The sequence below is a fragment of the Oenanthe melanoleuca genome, chromosome 4 (genome assembly GCF_029582105.1).
Source record: "Oenanthe melanoleuca isolate GR-GAL-2019-014 chromosome 4, OMel1.0, whole genome shotgun sequence".
In the NCBI taxonomy this organism is placed as follows: Eukaryota; Metazoa; Chordata; class Aves; order Passeriformes; family Muscicapidae; genus Oenanthe; species Oenanthe melanoleuca.
The window spans coordinates 44,755,724-44,775,667 of NC_079337.1; the positions used below are offsets into that span (position 1 = coordinate 44,755,724).

At 40.2% G+C, this 19,944-nt stretch overlaps 1 protein-coding gene across 5 annotated transcripts; it reads left to right on the plus strand.

The window, feature by feature from the left end:
• Positions 1–768: 768 nt before the first annotated feature.
• OCIAD2 (OCIA domain containing 2) lies at positions 769–14,348 on the plus strand. 5 transcript variants are annotated; one of them, XM_056490325.1, is made up of 8 exons: positions 769–934; positions 4,189–4,328; positions 6,615–6,705; positions 7,497–7,550; positions 9,355–9,402; positions 10,397–10,502; positions 11,676–11,763; positions 14,145–14,348. In XM_056490325.1, exons 2-7 carry the CDS (start codon positions 4,269–4,271, stop codon positions 11,755–11,757), a joined length of 441 nt encoding a protein of 146 aa, XP_056346300.1. In that variant the 5' UTR covers positions 769–934; positions 4,189–4,268; the 3' UTR covers positions 11,758–11,763; positions 14,145–14,348. The 5 variants fall into 5 exon arrangements, with proteins under 5 accessions (XP_056346300.1, XP_056346301.1, XP_056346304.1 ...); XM_056490326.1 differs by having other exon boundaries at positions 818–934; positions 4,186–4,328; XM_056490327.1 differs by having other exon boundaries at positions 920–1,296.
• The last annotated feature ends 5,596 nt before the right edge of the window (positions 14,349–19,944 follow it).

Genomic DNA, 19,944 nt, shown 5'->3' on the forward strand with positions numbered 1-19,944 from the left:
AACCAACTTTAAAGTTACAATTAAAAATCAGTTTAAGCTTTTTTTTTTTTTTTTTTTTTTTTTTTTTAAATAGGCACATTTGCACAGAAAGGTGCAAAAATCCAAAGTCCTATCTCTAGGTAATCACTATCCCCAGGCACATATCCCCATGACATGCCATGACAGAAAACTGTCATTCTAGTGCTCTTTAACGTTAAAACACAAGGAGTTCCACCTCAGCTCGAGGCAGATCTTTCCACTGAGGGTGGCAGAGCACTGAAGAGGCTGTCCAGAGAGCTCATGCAATCTCCCTTTCTCTAGACATTCCAAATTCACCCGGACGAGTTCCTGTGCCACCTGCTTCAGGAGCTCGGCAGAGGGGTTGGACCAGATGACCCCCAGAGGACAGTTCCAACCCTAACGATTCTCTGATTCTGTGACCTTCATTAACACACAGCCCTGCTAAAAGAGTGTTCTGAATTTCAGAGGGGAAACCCGAGAACGCAGAATTTTCTTGGCGCGCTCGCTGTTCTACCGGAAGAGTCCATCGGGAGGCGAGAGAGGCTCGTGTGATCCTCGCAGGAGCGAGAAGCCGGGAAGTGAGGGGAGCGGGGCCGCGAGGGGAGCGGGGCCGCGAGGGGAGCGGGGCCGCGAGGGGAGCCGGGGCGCGAGGGGAGCCGGGGCGCGAGGGGAGCCGGGGCGCGAGGGCGCGAGGGGAGCGGGGCGTGAGGGGAGCCGGGGCGCGAGAGAAGCCGGGCGGCCACTGCGGGCCGGCCGCCCCGGTGTCCCTGCGCCCGGCAGCCGAGAGGTGGCGGTGGAGCCCAGGAGGGCCGGGGACCGGCCCCCGCCCCAGCGCGGCTCAGCGTGGCAGGCGGGCACGCGTGGGCTTCCGGGGCCAGCCGGGCCCGACCGGGTTAGCCCAGCCCATTCCGTTTCCTCCGGCGGCCCGCGGAAGGTAAGCGCGGCTGGCGGCCGAGAGTGTCAGAATCCTCCTGTCCACGCCAAGGGGCTCCGCGGGGCTGGATTTCTCCGGCGTCACGGCGGGGGAAGGCGGGGGTCGGGGCGCGGCTCTCGGCAGCCGGCCCGGGGCAGGCGGCTGCTGTGGGGCGTGTGCTCAGGCCCGTAGGGCCGCCGCCCTCAGGCCGGGAAACACACTGAGGTGCTTGAGCGTGTCCAGAGAAGGGCAACGGAGCTGCTGAAGGATCTGGAGTATAAGTCCTGTTAGGAGTGGCTGAGGGAGCTGCGTGTTGAGCTGGTGTTTAGTCTGGAGAAAAGGAGGCTTGGGGAGACCTTTATTGCCCTCAACCACCTCACCAGGTGAGGATTGGTCTCTTCTCCCAGACGAGTAATGACAGGCCGAGAGGACATAGCCTCAAGCTGTGCCAGAGGAGGTTCAGGTTGAACATCAGGAAGAATTTCTTCACAGGAAGGGTGATTAGACATTGGAATGGACTGCCCAGGAGGGAGGTGGTGGAGTGGACGTGACACTTAGTGCCATGGTTCTTACCATGATTCAACTTAGTGCTTAGTTGATAAGGTGGTGTTCGGTCAAAGGTTGGACTCGATGATCCTAGAGGCCTTTTTCAGCCTAATTGGTTCTGTGATAGAAATCCTCTGTGCAGGCCGTGTATGCACTGCCCTGGGTGGGGGCACTGAGCAGCTGCTGCAGGGCTGAGCAAGCACGAGGCATTCCCCAGCCCCATGCTGCTGTCAGATTGTTGGTAGGGACCTTGGCACTGACTGCCTAGTGCAGCTACTCTGTAAACTCACCTTTGAAGTAAGAGCCCGAGATTAAAACAAAGAGCCAGTTCAGATAGGTGTGAAAGATCATGTTGAGTCTTGTCATCTCCCACCTTCCTCAATATGAAGCGCCTCTCGGAAATCTTTGGTGAGTGGTGCCTGCCCTGGGCATCACAGCCCACAGCATGGACCAGTTAATATGTGCAATTTTGGCATGTATTTATTTCCCCGAAGTAGTCCTCGAAATTATGCGGTTACTATTCCTATTCAGAAGGAAGCTTTTTATTGAAAACACAGTATATGAAGTTGACAACTCTCATATTTGAAAACCTTAGTTATCTTCTTGCATACTGCTATTCTATTAAGTACCATTTTCTTTCTTGAGTACCGTTAGAGGTACTCAAACCATGAGATTTTTTTCAGTAGCCTAATATTAGAATTTTCTTCTTTAAATGAATAAATTATCCATAACATTTCTTGTAGAAGACAAATAAGTTTTTTGAATATTTGATCCTTGCAAACCACATTGATTTAATTTTGCATTATATAGGTATTTCATTTAAACATAATAATATAATTGGGGAGTTCTTCCCAGCATATACACTTAATGGTTACACTAAGAATTACATGTAAGGTTGAGAAAACAGCAATGAGTATTACAGAAAATTACAAGAAGGTTACACTTCTCCAGTAAGCGAATGGAAATAAAGTTGTTTTTTGGGGTGACAGTTATCTTTCCAAGACACAGGGCCTTAAAATATTGGAGCACTTTTACACTCCTCCCATAGAAGACAGCATGTATGCTAGATATGAATATGAATAATTCTGTTACATAATATTTTGATGACATCAGCTCTGTCTCTTTGTTTCATTCTTGCCAGTATAGCTTTCAGCTTTCATCCCATGTGGGAGATGTAGCATGAGGCTGCTTAAAGGGCTAAATATTTTTGGGGTTCTTCATTATGTTGAAGCAGTAGCGTAGCTGAATAACTTCAGGAGAAACATGTTCTTAGGACAATATAGGAGGCCAATGGCAAACTGCAAATCTTTATAATTTTAATTTATACCTATTTTTTTTCCTTAATTTAATTTTTATTTATTTTCCTCTTGTGACTCAGCTGTTTTATCATCATGAAAAAGACAAGCACTTTAAATCTATTGCAGCAGCTGGAAACTGTTTCCAGTGATTATTTTTATGCAGCTGTCTGCACAAGTAGGCTTTATGAGTAGATAAGAATAAGAAAGCAGATAAGAATAAGAAAATTTGATTCATTTTTGATTGACACAAACTTCTTTAAAGTTTTATGCATCCTTCTAATATTTTATGTCCTTTTTTTTGCATTAAGTGACGAGAGACTGAAGAAAATTAAATTGCTCTCAGATTGAGGAAGACGGTGTAGAGCTATGAGCTTTCCTCATATGGGTTGACAAACTCACGGTTTTTCAAAGACAAAGTGATCATTGTAATCTTTTGCAGGTGTCTGAGAATAAAGTGCAGATTGGTGTGAATGCAATGCTTTAAGTTTTTTTACCAAGAGGATAGGAGGTTGTATTGCTTCTGTTACTTAAAAAAGCTTTTCTGTCTGAATATCTAGTGTATGTGAAGCAGATGTTGCTTGAACTTCATAGCTGTGTAACTGACCCCAAAATAAGTGCAGGAAGTGGTTTATATGGTAATATTATGAATGCCAAAAACATTTAGTTCAATAAATTGTTGCATATCTTTTCTATTTGACTCTGCCCTTCGCAGTCACTTTAGCCTAGGTCAGTGCCACCATTCTCAGAAGGTACTTTCGGAATAGCAGAAGTGCCCTCTATGTTAATAAAGTGCCAGACCGTGCAGCACAGTGCTAGGTAAAAATTGCAATTTAGATGTTTGAATTACTGTAGAAGTAAATGAGTTTCCTTCTTGCTTTTCCCTAGCAGTGCAGCTCTCAAGCATGGAATATTGCAACTCTAAAACTCTGGAATCTATTTATTCTTTTGTGTTATTTTTTTAAAGGATGTTTGTAACTGGATTGGGATTTTTGGAGATACAGATGTGGTTTGTGATAGGCTTGCCTGGTGGGTCCCATGGAATCCAGGCTTCAGATGATGGCAGTGAGGATAGAAATAGTGCAGTAATTCTGGACAGCACACTAAAGAGGCTATTTCTTGGACCTGCAATGTATTAAAAAATTAGAAAGGTTTTTAGTTACTTGCTCATATTTTAATTTCCTTATGATTGGGCATACTGTACGAGGTCATGATTCAGCATTTAATTGTAGTTCATGACTTAGCTGTTTAAGTAACACGCAACTCTGTGTTGCTGATAAGTGATAAACTGTGCTGTAAACTGTATCAGGTAACTGGATGTTGTCTGCTGTAAAAAATACACTCAGCTTGTTCAAACCTGTTTTCTTTCTAGATGAATATTGGACTTAGGAGTATCAGTATGATATCTTGACTTTTTACCTTTGTACCTAGCAGAAAGAGAAGTAGGCAAGCATAAAATAGCAAGCACAGCTTCTGCTGATCAAGAGTGGTAGCAGACTACAAGGAAAGAGACAATGTCTTCTGAAACAGTCCAACAGGAAAGTCAGACACCTCCAATAAAGCAACGTGGATGGGTAAGCTCCCTTATATTTTGATATTATTGCTGATGAATAACTGGGATTTTACCTCTGTTGCTCTTACTGAAGAGAGAAATAGGTATCTGTTAGCTGAAGTATATAGATGAAGAGAGGAAAGGACAGTGTGTTATTTTTCCTGGTTCACTGTGCTCAGAGAGCTAGGAGTTGTGAATCTTAAGGCTCTGATTTATGCCCTGAGTTATAAGCTGGCATAGCCATGGTGTCTGAATACAAGTCCAGTACAATCTGTACCCATCAAGTTGTGCATGCACATGTTCAGAAGGGGAGAAGGGAGCAGTATGGCACAAGAATCTGGTCTACAGCTCTATAGAAGATGAACATTCTCCTCTGATGGAGAAATTGAGGAATTTAAATGTGGTATGACTTTTTGCTAACCAGAGGGCAGCAATATTGGGCTGATCTGCAAGGAAGGGGCACAAATGCCAGCAGGTGGCAGGGGCTGGGGCCTCAGGTACAGGGAGCACAGTATCACAGTATCCAAAAAGAGGAGGAGAGCAGATCCAGTGATGTTAACCAGGGTCAGCCTACAACCAGTTCAGTGATTGCCAGGCAAGTCTGATGCTAAGCCAGGCGATCAGGTTAGCAAGGCAAGGTATGGCTTTCCATGGTATACCTACAATACAGTTAAGGCAAGGACCTGAGCTTATATACAGCTCCTGAGCTAAAGGGCAGAGGCCCTGGGCAAAGCTTCTTGCTGCTGTTTCTGAGTTTTTCTGTTTTCACAGCAGTCTAACTCGATGTTACACAACTGTGCCATGTTAGAGCTGACTCTGAGCCCAACTAAACACATGGGAGGGTGTGTGTGGAGGCAGAAAGGTTGCAAAGCCTGTTGGTGCACTTGGGGCTTGACACGAATTTCCTTATCTTTCAGTCAACCTGTTTGTATTTTACTGTATTTGCTATGACCTTACTCTGAAACCAGTTTGAAGTGTTTCTCTATGTCTGGAGCAGAGCCAATTCTACTTCTGTGGGAGCAATGCTTGAAGAAGGGCTGAGATATTAATGACCTATAATGTGAAATGTATGGCTATGGCCAATAAATGAATTTCTTTATTATGGCTATAAAATAATGGATCAGTCAGGCATAAAAGGAGATAGAATCCTGTTGTAGATGAATATGCTCTTTTTTCCAAGGCATTGCCTGTTCTATGATGTCTAGTTTTTCTTTCAAGAATACTTATGTTTGAAGATGTTGTGTTTTTACAGAAAAATGTTAAAATTTCAATTAATTTTAACTTAATGAAAGCTCCTTTCCCTTGGCTTTTCTTGCTGAGCACAATGTCATGCTGTGGAATTGGAATATCCCTTGGATCAGCTGTGGTCAGCTGTCTCAGCTGTGTCCCCTACCAAATTTTTCTACACCCCCAGCTGATTTGTTGGTGGAGCAGCCTCAGAAACAGAAAATGAATAAGATCTACTCAGCAGTAATTAAATATCTCTGTATCGTGAAGACTGGTTTGGTCATAAATCCAAAACCTAGCACCATACCAGTTACTATGGAGAAAATAAACTTGTGTCTAGTTGAAACCAGTACACCAGTTTATCTCATATGTCTGGTAACAACACTTCAAATGCTAACACTGAGTCTTTTCTTAAAGAAGGAAAAATAATCTTCTTGCATGTCAGTACCCTGGATAGTAGAATGCAGGGGAGAATACTGTCACTTTTTCCTCGCAATTACAGTGGGTGAAAAAAGAGCTACCTTAAAGAAGTCTGTTGGAGACCTGATTTGTATTAGGGTGAAGCCAGTATGGTTGAGTTCAGTTAATGTCATGAATATATTTAAATTGCTCAGAGAGAAAGTTCTACTAGTGGGGAGTCTGGCAGAGTTTATGTTGATCATCTTCTAACTACTTGCAAAATCTGCTCTTGTTGAATGTAAATTGACTTCCATACAGCGAAGTACTTGATTTTTGAAAACTGCCACTCTGCCTTTATTTCCTGTCATTTCTTTCCAATATAGCTCATGAGAATGAAATTACTAACAAATATAAAGCAATATGCTTCTGGGGTAAGCCGCAGCTGAGTAATTTTAGGAGAGTAAAGACCAACAAGATGGGTGGTTTAAACTTAAAACCTATGTAGTTCTTTCTGTTTCTGTATTGAGGTATCAACATTTCATCACACTGCTAACAACAGAATAAGGAGTTTTGCTTGGAGGTTTTTGTATTTTATTTGTTTTTTTAAATAATTTGTCTTCTTTAATTGATTGTTTTTTCTTCCTGTAAGATTCAGTAAATTAATCTAGATTTATGCTTTCAGCCAATGATATTTTGTCCCCTCTCCCAAATTCAAGACAAAGAGATTGCAAAGATCCTTAAGGAATGCAAACAGGAAAGTTTCTGGTATAGAGGTGAGTGATCCAAAGTAATTCTTACCACACTTGGCACATAGAATGACTTCTTGATGTATGTGTGCAAAACTGTCTGCAGAATGCTTTTTTGTTGGAACACTGTCATGTTAAGTTAACCTTTGTATTCTTAAAGGTTTAATTGAATTATTTGCATAATTGTTCTAGGTAAAGGTGGTTGGATTGAGGTCTTGTTTAATATGAACTTTAGCAGTTGTAGAGTTTGTTCTATTCTTGAAGTCCATTATTTTGTTAGGATGTTTTACTTTGTTACATACTTATCCTTGCCTTGGAAATGGAAAGCAGGCATGGCTATGTGTCTTTGATTTGTGAAATTCTTTATATGTTAGGACATCAAGAAGATCAGTGCTTGGTGTTTTAATACCTTTCCTTCCACATTTTCAATTTGTATCTAAATTGCGTATTTCCTCAATGGAGAATATTGAAAAAGGTTTCAGCATTTCATTGGAGCTGCTGACATTACAGGTGTTGCAGTAGTTAGAATAGATATTCAGATTGTGGAAACTATTATTAAATAAATATATATATATTGCATTAGCTTCAGATGTCACAGCATGGCTGATGTCTGGCACTGCATGAGGACATCTTTGCTTTGAAGAGTGCATAATCTGAATGAGCAGATGTAGTAGGTGATTAAGACAGTAGGCAAAATTAATGTTTAGAAATAATGTGTTTAACATTAGAAACAGAAACATTTAACATATAAGAGAGTATTTACCAAATACATAGCAAATTTTGGTTGATACCAGCTACTCTTCTTTTAATATTCACAGCTCTTCCTTTAACTCTTGGGAGCATGCTTGTCACCCAGGGGCTGATCTCAAAAGGTAAAGTTAAAAAAACCATCATTACTGTTTTTCAAGATCAATATCTTCTTGCTCATTACCATCATTGCTATGGTGATTTGATTATTATGTGTGCATTGCCACAGTCATTCTTTTGCAAGAACATGAATTGAAAAGAGAATTCGCTGATCCAAAGACCAGTGGCTGGATTTTGTCACTGTGATCACATATATTCGAGTAGAGTCTTCACTGGGGCAGCTTGTAGGGCAGATCATTGTGCAACCCAGCAGGGGCGTTGGAGTTGGGTACTGTAGCTCTAACTGTTGTTTTATTTGAAAATGCTGGCAATGTTTTTACAGTGACCATGTATCAATATGATTACAGCTTTGGTGCAAAGGGACAAGGAGTACTGCCAGAGTGAAGAGACAGAGAGCTTTCTGTAGGGATGGCTCACAATCTGCGGGCTAACACAAAAGAAAATTGTATTCTGTTTATGTGGTGAATGAGCCTGGTTCTGCACTTGGCACCTTCAGTTTCTCTGCTGGGGATCTTGGCTATGTATAAGGTTGAGGTTGGTGTTTTGGGGAAAGAATGAGGGGCATCCACCCTGAAGTCTGCTAAGCTATATCGCAAGAGGCTGATGTGGGTTCCCTATTCCATCCTTGATCTATGAGCTTGTAGGGAGACAGGGAGGGAAGGAGTAAGAGTGTGATCAGAGAAGGACTGCACATTTGAAATTTGTGAGCAGTAATAGGAGGGGCACGGGGGCTGTCATTGTAACTAACATGCCAGCCTCTGGCACCAGGTGCTCTTCTCAGTTTCTGTTCATTGTACTTGGATGTTTCTGATCAGCTGTGAAATAACAAATGCCCTTATTAAATAATCATTACTGTGTGTCAACAATTGGAGGGGGGTGATTAGAAACAAACAACACTTTTGTTCCTTCCTCGCCAGTATAAAATTGCGTAGATCACAGAGGGCAAAGGTCCTTGTGCTTAGCACAGGCTGAATACTCCTCTGTCTAAATACTTTCTTCTGATGGCTGCACGCAGTACCCTGCTTCTAGAACATTGCAGAGCTTCTGAGCCTCATTATTACTGTCTGAATGTGTGTAACAGTGCAACCAGTGTTCACTTCCCCTCCCTTTGCCACGGTAATCTTGCTGTGTGGAGCCCTCCTCCACAGCACGGCGTGCCTCTGCCAGACACATAGTTCTCAGAGGAAAACCGGATTCACCCTCTGAGATTAACTGGGGGGATGTGGATTTTGGTGGAAAAGCTAAAGATAATTTTTGCTTTTCTTGTTTAGCACACTGTTCTTCTCTTAAAGGCCAAAATGTGTGATCTTTCCTCTCCAGAGGAGAAGGCTAGATACCAGTGGTGCAGTTAATTGATAGCCACAGAAAGTTACCAAAGAGAAGTTTCATCCTACTCATTGCAGCACAAGGAGCTGGACCCTGTATAAGAGATTTAATTTTGCTATTTTATATGCAGGGTTGGTTTGTGCTGAAACATAAGCCACCATCATTTCCTCTGCAGTGCTGCAGGTGTCACTAGTGGCAGGCATGCTGCTTTCATGTTGGTTTACACTCTGAAGTCCTGCCTGAACTGAATCCTGCAAAGTCAAGATTCTCTTCCTACTATGACTCTAGGCTGCCCCAAAACATATGCACTAAAAGCTAGTGGAATAGAAATGTTCTATGTACATTTCTGATGTACTGAAATCTGAGTGAGTGGACTTCATACCATCCTTAAGAAATGCAAAAGCTGTAGGAAAATTAATGCACTGGTTTTGAGTGCTGGTGAGTTCCTCAAGTGAATAAGCTTTCTATTTCCTTTTATTGTAGGCATTTTCTCAGCAAGCCCAAAATTTGGTCCATACCCCAAGATGGCAAGTAAGTTGTACCCAATTCTAAAAGGAAAGAAAAGGTTCTTTACAGGCAATATGCAGACCTTAGATGTACCTCTCTGAATTTCTTTCAAAAATTTTCATTTTTTGGAATTTATATGTTACTCCAGCAGATTAGGACATCAGATTTCTGATTAAAAATAAATGTATGAAGTAAGATTCTTCTAATGTAAATATAAGTAGCAGCTGACATTTATGTAATGCAGTCTCTCAAATTGGTATAAACTCTAGTCTCAAGTTTTGCTTTATAAATTATATAAGCCTCATTGATGCTTGGCAGATTGCACAACTTATGCTATGAAGAAGTCACAATACCATAATATATAAAATAGTATGGTCCTTTTCATGTGTTTATTTGATTGATCTCAACTGTCTAATTCAGAACCATGGATTGACAAAGAAAACAAATAGAAGCACAGAAACTTCAGTACAGTAAGGTGGCTTGTAAACGACAAGAAATTTAATTGATTCCCTCTTCAGCAGAAATTCAGCAGAAAATCAAGGACATTGAAGTAGTCTTTTATTCTGACTCTAGTGAGTGAAAACCACAGTGCAACAGTATGGCAAGCTGATGTTCTAGCTTCTTAGAAGGCCAGAGAAGTTGGTGTTTAAAAGTGTGATCATTAGAAGTAAACCGTGGTGTGCAGTCAAAGGCAAGAACATTTAGTGCTGACATCATGAATTAATTTTATTTTCTATAACCAGTTCCTCTAAATATTGTATCCTTTTCCTGTATGCAGGAATATTATCTCTTGTTTTCTGTATCAATTATTTTGGACCAGTTGCTCTCTTTCATGATAGGTAACCAGTTTTAAGTAGTTATTGAATTCACCCTGTAAATCCTGTAAAACTTCACATGTGTTTGTGACATGTTCTGAGAAGATGTGGTATACAATTTGCTATATGATTAAAATGGATCCAATAGCACACTCCTGATTTAAGCTGTTGTATTAACAATGTTTTATTATCTATCTCTGTAGTTGCTGGTTTTTTGGGTTATGCCATTGGAAAGATGTCTTACATGGGAGAATGCCAAAAAAAGTTTCAGAAAATTGGTATTGCACCAGTTGGTCCACAACAAAAAAGGTCTGTACTAATTTAAACTATTAAGCCTAGATTAAAATAAAAAATATTTTTAAAATTGTATGCAGCAAAACTATGAATTTAAATTCTGTGATCAGATCCTAAGGTACTAGTCATAGTCTTCGGCTGTATATTGTATATTAGAAACTCCTGCACATTCTTTAGAAAATGCAAATTTAACTCAGTGTAATACCTGTTACTCGGATATCTGTGTTTTAAATGAAATTATTGTATTTTCAGGTGTGATGTGACAACAGTTACTCATTTTCTTTTCATCTAGTATCGTGCTAAGATTGCCCATGTTACCACTTCGATCCTTTGAGTGTCTTCCTTTGGAACATACCTCATGCCAAATATGCTACAGATTTTTTTAGAATGTTCTCATATTTTAAATCTCAACCCATATTCCAACCTCCCTCTCCTCTGTGGCTTTGCCCAGCCTCACGCTGTCATGCCAAACCATGAAGAGTGCAAACTGAGAGTCCAACTGCTTTGTCCACCTTGCACCTCTAACCATAGAATAGATCTCAGCAGTTGACTTCTGTCACCTGGCGCCTCCATGTTTTCGTTGTTGTTTTCTCAATTTCACATGAAGTCTTCCTTCACATCAAATCAGACTCTGGCTTCCTTCCCAGCTCCTCCTTCAGCTGCCTGTTACACTCTCCATTCCCAATATGGCTTCTGGTATAAACCGTTTGCTCACAAAACACTTTTCCAAAAATCCTATGCAAAAAATCATTCTCCTTTGTCTTTCCACATCTTTCCCCCAGACCAGCATGAGTTATTAAAAATGCCTGATATTGGAAAGCTTCTTCATTGTTCATGTATGTATCTACTTGTATTCTTCTCCCACACAACAAAGTATATACTTGGTATTACACAAAATGTTATACACCTTATTCCTAGCTCTGTTTGCTCATAGGTACAATGGCAAGGACTGTCTTTTGCTGCTTAGGAAATCCTGTTATATTCTGGCAATTTCTAGAAGGAGTACTTAATACTAATTGATTGGCATTTATTAGCTGAGACATTTAGAAGTCATATTTTGCAGTTTATATCCCATATTACAAAAATTGGGGAATTCTTCTTCAAGAACTTTTGCCATCATGCCATGTGGTTGTATTAGAAGAAATACAGCAAAATTCTTCAATGTTTTGTTTGCTTTTACTATTGTAGGAAATGTCATCATACTTGCAAAGAATGTAAAGCAAAATCAAGATCAAATGAGAGAGAAGGTACAAATCTTTCAACATCTTAGTCCCAGGTAGGCAACCTTGTGATTTTTTAAAAAAAATTCATGTTGTTTTCCATGTTGAGTGGTATTCTTCTTTTGAACAATAGTGAAAATTACAGATTTTAATGATGGATTAAAATCCAAGGAAATATTCTGTATCTGTAATTTGTCGTTAATTTTTGTTTCTTAATTTTTACATTACATAACTTGAGTGCTAATTTTAAATCCCTCATCTCTGAGGATTTTTTTCCTTTAGCTGTACCTGAGTATTGCTGATTGACCTAAGTGGAATTAATTTGGATCAACTGCTTGTATTAAAACAAATACCACTCCTTTCAATTTCCAGCTTGTTTTACTTAAGAATCAAGTAATTATGAGTTATGTTGATATTTAGAAATGCATTGAAATATTGAGAACTAGAAGCAGACAGAGCTGGGTGTGGGTTTTTTGCATTCAGTACTACAATTTGGCTAGAGCCTTAGTGGGACAGCATAATAGTGGTGCAAGACCAGTCTGCTGTGGTGGGGCAGGGGCATGGCTTATGTGGTGTTCTCACCCCAGAAAGGGGGAAGTTCCCTCCGTGAAAAAGGAGGGTTTACAGGGTAGAAGGTAGGGGAGTGTTTAAAAGGACTTGCACTCTATGAAAAACAGGCCAGCAGCTGGGTTTTTTAAGAATGCTTTCACACTTTCTGCTTGTGATAAACTGGCCTACATTTCTCACAGGCAGGAGAATGTGTGAAAGTGTTTGCAAATAGCTTGGCTGCCTGCAAGAGAGGAGAGCAGAGGGCCTGTTTGAAACCGTGCCATGGGAGTTTATACAGCTAAGAACGAAAGTCTGATGCAGAAATTGTTGGATTAAGTCTGGCTTATATTATGTAGGAATTCAGACAAGGATATTGGTAATGGTCTCCTTCTTACTTTGCCCACAGTCTGTAAGGAGGAATATCCTATCAGAACCTGTTTACTTGCCCAGAAGAGAGATTTTGATAGCCTTTTACTATGCAACAATGCATTGTGGCAGTGAGGATTGAAAAGAGTTTTCAGAGTCCTTAAAGAAGCCATTAGAATAAAGTCCTGATTTTAATCAGCTTTGCTACTGGCTCTACATTTTATATCAAGTGCTGCAAGTGCTCAGCCAGTAGCAGAAAATGCAGTTTGGCTTAGGCTCACCTAATAGGGTTGTGCCAAAAGAAGCACTGCTTCTCTTATGCCAGCTATAGAGATCGTGAAGTGAGCTGGCCCTGCAGACCAGCTCTCTGCTCTAGTTTGGTGCAAGGGCAGGGGTAAAAAATTCCCCAAAACATTCTGAAGGGTTTCTTGCCAGTGTCAGCATGAAGGAGGGAGTGAACCAGACTGAGATAACTCTGAATAAACAACACTCTAAATCCATTAGCACCTATGAGGTTAATTAACCTCTTGCAATATTGTGCTGATTAACTGCTTTTGAAGATTTTGTCTTAAACAAATGCCTGTGTAGGCTCACTTATTTCAAATAAGGACCCCCAAAGCATATTTAATTGAGATGGATCACTTACTAGCAATTACCTGTGTAGAGGAATCAAATATTTATTATGGTATTTATCTCTGCTGTTTGTCAGAGCTGCAGCTTGCTGAACCTTCAATCCAAACACATTTTATTTTTCAGCCTTTCTCTGTGAGCTGGCAATATTTTTTCTGGTGTGCGAGTACCAATTAGCTTTTAAATAATATCCAAATTGTCTCAAATACAAAGGAGCCTTGCAGCTTTTTGAGGGGAAGAACACAGGAGGCCACAGACCCCTCTCCTTGTTTTCTTCCTGTAAGGGGTCCTGAAATTTCTGCTGTGGAACCTGTTCCCTGCCTCAGCTCATATGTTCATCAGAGACCTTGAGTGCTGCACATTTTACCAGCAGCTTAGGTCTTCTTATTTGGTTGTTAAAAGGGCTTGAAAGCTTAGTCAGAAACTTAGTTTGAAAACAAATGTAAGGTAAGTGTATTTCTTTCAAGTTCTAAATGCTCTAATGGAAAAGCCATTATATTTGGGCCAGTATGGTATTTTGAACTTGCCAGAAATCAGTTTTCATGGGCAGGTTTTAGAAACTTAGGAAAAGAAGGACTGTAAGCATTGTATTGTTAAACATCTATGTTTCGGTACAACTTCTTAATTTAGCATGCTGTGCTCTAAAAACGTGCAGACTCCCTGCTGAGCACATCTTGATACTATACATGCCAAGCATGTGGTGCAAGCTCTGGCAGTACCTAGGAGGACCACCCAGATAAAACTGTATTCATGTTTAGGAGTACAAAGGTAATGTCTTTTATCCTGGGGGATTCTGGAATGTTCTCAGAGAAATCACCAAGAAGCTCTACGTTTCACATTGAAAGCAAGGTGGCACTTACATAAATAACAAGTCCTTTTATTCTGTTTACAGATGTGGTGAACGTGATAAAAACCATATGGACCATCTTCTTTCAAGGCACTTTCCTGAAGAATAGAAATAATAATTTTGTGATTCTCTCTCTTTGGTATAAGTTGACTTATTTGAAATAGTTGCATATTTTTACATAGTTCTGTTTGTACTAAATACCACTTTTTTAAAGTGCACTTTCTGAAATACACTCCTCTCTTTTCAGCATGTGGTGGTTTATTTTCCTCTCTCCAGTGCAATTTAGTTCTTAGTGCTGAAAAATTACATTTGTCTATTGTATTTAGATGCTAGCAATACTTTGTGTAACAGACAAGTGGTTTATGTTGGAATGTTTGTCTATGTCAAACGGAAAGGGTGTGAGGATGTTTAAATGGTTTGCACAGTGAAGCAGCTGTTAAGTCTGTGAGCTGACCCCTTGGTTATGGAGTACTGTAAGAGTACCAAATTCAGGGTATTGTCAGACTGCAGTTACTGTGCTGAACCAGCTTCCTATAAGTCAACTTTACACAAAGGTTTGTTTTGCCAGGGATACCAAAAGTGTGTGCCACATTCATGAACAAGAACACACAATATTTTGGAACAGTTTATGGTTGCACAAAATCTGAGGCCACCAGATGCTGAAAAAAACCCAAACCTAGATGGCACATGCTCTCTACAAACAGCAGGACACACAATCTTCCGTGAAACATCTCAGGAAGTCAAAAGCAGGCACTTACCCTAAACACAGTGATGGCTTTCACAGGAAATAAATGCACAGCTACTGAAAAGTTTGGGCTTCACAGACTGTCTTCTGTGGACTTTTTCTGTTTGCTTTTATACTATGCCTATGGTTAGTTCCCCTCTTTTGAACTAGCTTCTATGGGCATCTTTACCTGGACACAAAGAAATTTTGCAAGCAAAATACATAGTATGGTAAAGTCTAATGTAACTACTAATTGGTTAGTAAACACACAAGATATTCTTGATTTGCCAAAGTGATTAGACTGAATACTCAACTTCCTGATAAAACATTTGGATAGCCTTTTCTAAGCCAAGCAGCCACCAGGCAGAAGGGGAAGGGTTAGACTGACTAGCCTCCCTCCTCTTTTCTTTACAATAAGATTTTATATTTTTCTACTTGGTGTTTAGCCTCTTGAATTCTTGAGCTAAAAGAACCCCTGTCTCAACAGGGGCTTCAATTTTACACTTGTTACTTTTGTAGGGTATTTTTTCACAGCGCTTTCAGTTGGAGTCAGGGATAGACAGCAGTGCTATGTACAGGCAGGTGAGCCTTGGAGAGCTTTCCACAAGGGCTCCAGGGAGAAGGAGTTACACACCCTTTGTGAAAATCATGTAATTGTCATGGGTGTACTGTGACAGCCACCAAAACTTACATGGTGACATGTCTGAGCTGCTTCCCCTTCATATGTCATCTTCTGTCCAGGTAACAGCCAGAAGCTGCACCAAGGTTAGTTGTGCCTGGGTTATCTGAGGGAAGCCATTACATACAGGTGACACCAAAGAGACTGATGTGTGTGACAGAGGACCTTGCAGAGGTTGTTCTTGTGCTAGGTGTTACCTCTTGGGATTACAACTTAGCTACTGAACTTTGCTTTAAATGTAATTTTGGTGATTTTCTATTTCAGATTATTTTTCTACAATAAATATACTGATATATAAAATTTCTTATCTCCTTTTTTTCTGACTTTGTTTCCATACTTTGCAAAAGGCTGATTAGCTATTTTGTGTGGATCTAAGTTCATGAGTTACTGTGGTACAGGTATGAGAAAAGGCAGTTTGTGAATCTGAGATGTATTAGCACTAAATCTATGCATATCAAAGGAAAAATGAGGACAGGTAATGGGCAAACTGTTTTTTGGAGGTCTTTAAAAGCAGCTGTTTTGTAGTAATTAATGAGCTAATCTTTGTTGGCCATTACTGTTGTGCATTCCATACAAGCAGGTTAAAGAATTTATTTTTAATTGAAGCAGAAGTTGAATACATTGAATTTAGGGGTGACCTATCAAAAAAATAAGGAAAGATTTGAGGTAATCAGTTGCTTCTTTAATTAGAGGGGAAGAGGTCTCTGGGAGGAAAAACAGTTGACCTTGCAAAGGTAAACTAAAATTTTCTTACTGTTTTCTTACACTGATAATAAATAGGCTGTATGTTCCCCTTTGGCAAAGATGTTAGGAAAAGGCTAAAAAAATCCAACGAAGTTACACAGCTTCCTGTGAGTCATTTATATCTGGAAAGTTGAACTTGTTTTCTTCACTCAGAGACAAGGGAGTTAACTGTGTGCTTAGACATATCACAGCTTAGGTGAAGTCCACATACTTGCTGCACAAAATACCTCCTTCAGCTGTGAAACATACACAGTGAAGTGTATGCACTTTATGACAATATGGCTAGAAAAAGGGTGCAAGAGGAAAGCTACAGTGACATTAACCTCAAACAACTGCAATAGACTGCTTATTTTTGCAGACTTTTGTATTAGCTGTTGGCATTCATTATACAAATATGGTATTCACTTCAAATTTTTTTAAAAAGTGTTTTAGAAGAGAAAGCAGTTGAAGGTTGAAAACAGCACATTCCTGTTTAAATCCTTAGGTGGACTGTAGGTAAGCCAGCTGGTCTATAATTGTCTTTTAAAACTGGGGATGAAAGGGACATGAAAGCTTACTATCCACGTTTTTGTAAGTCCCCATCAAAAACAAGATTTGGGGCTGATTTTATTGAATTTTTAGAGAAGAATGAGAGAATAGGGCTATGCAACAACAGGTAATAGGAGAGGAGGCATTACACACAAAAATGCATTTGAGAGGACAAAAAAAAAGGGATCCAGCTTCTGATATCAGTATTGCAGTAATCCCACATCCTTGAAATACTAAGCAACTTGTATATTGTATGGGTATGGAGGTTTTTTTGGTTTGTTTGGGGTTTTTTTCCTAGTAAGTCCCACAAAAAAGTAAGGTTCTTTAGGAAATAAATGAGACTTCCCAAGGCTGTTTAAAATATGGAATGCCTGAGGGGGCATTTGGGGACATGTTAGGGGGCATCTGGTCAACATTTTAACAGATAATCTGAAAAAGGAAAACACAAGTATTTCTTGATGACAAAATTACAGAGCTAGGAAAAAAAATCTTCGTATGAGAGGCTGATTAATAAGCTTCATAGTCATGCAAAAAAATATTAACTGCATCACACAGTTGGTTTTAAATTACTCTGACTTTTTCAGTACAGGGACCTGGGAGTCATTTTGCATACTTGCAGGACATTGGATCAGTGGTCTATGACAGCCAAAAGGCAAGTAGAACATTAGCAATTCCCAGGGAAAAAATAGATTTAGACTACAGAGCAATTCTATGGCATGGCCTCGTTTTGAATATTATGGTGCTTCCAGTGCATCCCAAAAATTGTACAACACGCAGACAGAAACGGGAGAAAGAAAAATTCAAGTAAAAGAGGATGATCAGAAATACAAAGTGGTTTCAAGAGATTAGGCAACTCACTTTCCAGGCTGAAAACATATCAAGGTGAGGATTACTATGTCTGTAAGAGTGAAAGATAAATAGGGAGCAAGTAATTGGTGTTTTCGTAAAATAAAAATGCATCAGCACTCAGTGGAATCAGATTTAAACCAAACAAAAAAGAAACTCTTCTTTACACAGCAGAATTCCACCAGGGGCATTCTTGCTACAGGATATGGTAGAAGCAAACAAAATAGCTTCAAAAGACATGACCTACACAGAGACTTGGCTGCATTTGCATCATCCAAATGCAGCCTTTGTGTCAGGAAATTGCACAGCTCTGATCAGTGAAGGACAGGAGTGGGCACCAGTGAAGATCTCCTTCCCAGAAGGATCACTAGCCAGTGTGGGAGACGGGGTGACCAGCATAGTGATTCTTATATTCTTACAGCTATTGAAAAACTAAGTTAAGAGCCTTGCCAAATGAACTAAGCCCCAGGTAGGGATCATATATAGAAATGGAGACTGAAACATCTTTGTTTGCAGAGAGCAAAAGATTCACAATTCCTGAGAAAACACACCTTTAAATTATTTGTATTACAGTATAGTGACTTCCTCTGCAGATGAAGGATGAAAAAGAACTGTCTTTGGCATTCAGATTGTTTGAGAGCAATGGCACTTCCAACTTCTTGCATAGAAAAACCCCACTTACCTGAACTTTGAACTATTTCTTCTCACCTGTGAGCGTTTTGACCTTTCTGCAGCCTGTGCTCCGGCACATCAGCAAGCTCAGGTATTTCAGAGCAAGAGATCTTTACTACTTCCTCCCAGAGGCACACTTCCAACCTGTCCTTCACTCAGCCAGCTGGAGGCTGAGGTCTGCCGGGGCTGGGCTGGACATGCCCAAGCATACTTCCTTCTACATTGTCACAGGAAACCTTTCCCAGCAGCAAACCCTTGCATTTTACTCACACCCACTCCCAGCACTTCACAGGTTGATTAATAATTGTATTTAAGGTACCAAATTAAGCCAAACAAAATTATTTATTTTGGCAGGCATTAGATTTATAAAGAAACTAACTTTAGCTTCGTAATTAAAATAAAAATCTAATGCACTAGAAACGTGCTTCCTCTATGGGTTAGTAGGAGTAGAAAAGAATGTGTATCATTCTGTGTAAGGAATGAATTGAAAATTTTGGGGTTTAGAAGCTGTTCATGCAAGATTTCATATCCTGAAAATGGAGTCCTATTGCATCAGTGAGCAACTGGAAAAAGAGCAACACAAAGGTTATAGACTATGAATTTTAGAGTTTTGGCAAAGGAAATCTAGCTCTCCATTTCTCCTTCATTTTAAGATTTTTTTTTCCCCTTTCAAGGATAAGGGAAAATCCTATTTGATTGAATTTCCATTGTATCAGATGACTGTGCAGTGTCTTTATCTTATATCCTTTGTTTGCTTACTGCAGCATCACATTATGAAAGTAGCTCATACTTAGGCACTTGCTTTTTAGTTTTGAAAGTATAAACTTGAGGTGTATGTGTGTCCAAGCCTGCACTGGCTGTGCTGGACTAGCACCAACCCAGGGGAAGGATCTGAAACTATAATGGGATGCAAATTGTCCCAGTCGTTGCCTTGAGATTAAAATCCAAGGATTTGTGGATTTCTACTAACAACTTAATAGAAAACTAAATTGCAAAAAGTAAAAGGATATTTTTAGACCCCCTGTTTCATGTGAGAGATTACAGACAACTTATTCTGGTTGTGAGCCAGGAAGAATGGGCTGCAAGCAAAGCCTTCTTATGGCAGGTCTGGTGTGTTTATGAGAGCCAAGGAGCTGAGCTGGACATGCATCCTGCAGCTGGGCAAGGTCCTCACTCAGGGGCACTAACAAAAGTCCCCTATGAGGAGAACAAACTTTCTTTCAGCTTCCAGCAAAGAGCGGACAAGTGGGGATTTCTTCTTGAATCTCAAGGAGGCAAGAAAGTTGTGGGTTCAATCTGGAATACTAATGATCTCCCCAGGTTTCTGCAAATCTGCTTAGCTTTCATTAAGCAAATCAAATCAAATCAAATCACTTTTCATTTACACTTTTCTCTTCCATGTAGCTGTGTTCCAAACAACTTCAGTAGGAAAAAAACCTGCAAAGGTCAGATTAGTACCTACTAGGGGCTCTACACAAGCCTATTAATTTGGAGAAAGGCGGGATTTTTGGTAGTGTTACCAGCTATAAAAGAGCTGAGGCACATTTTTGCAACCTTCTCTCTGTTCACGTACGTTAGTAACAATGAACTTGGGGATAAGCTACCAGCTCCTTTAAACTGGCCTGCTTAGTTTTAAGTTTTAAGAAACTGTG

Bases quoted from the DNA above. Each gene is read 5' to 3' on its own strand.
- OCIAD2 (XM_056490325.1), top strand. From the start codon at position 4,269: ATGTCTTCTGAAACAGTCCAACAGGAAAGTCAGACACCTCCAATAAAG. The intron at 6,706-7,496 runs GTGAGTGATCCA...TAATATTCACAG, and splicing joins GGAAAGTTTCTGGTATAGAG to CTCTTCCTTTAACTCTTGGG. The intron at 7,551-9,354 runs GTAAAGTTAAAA...CTTTTATTGTAG, and splicing joins CCAGGGGCTGATCTCAAAAG to GCATTTTCTCAGCAAGCCCA.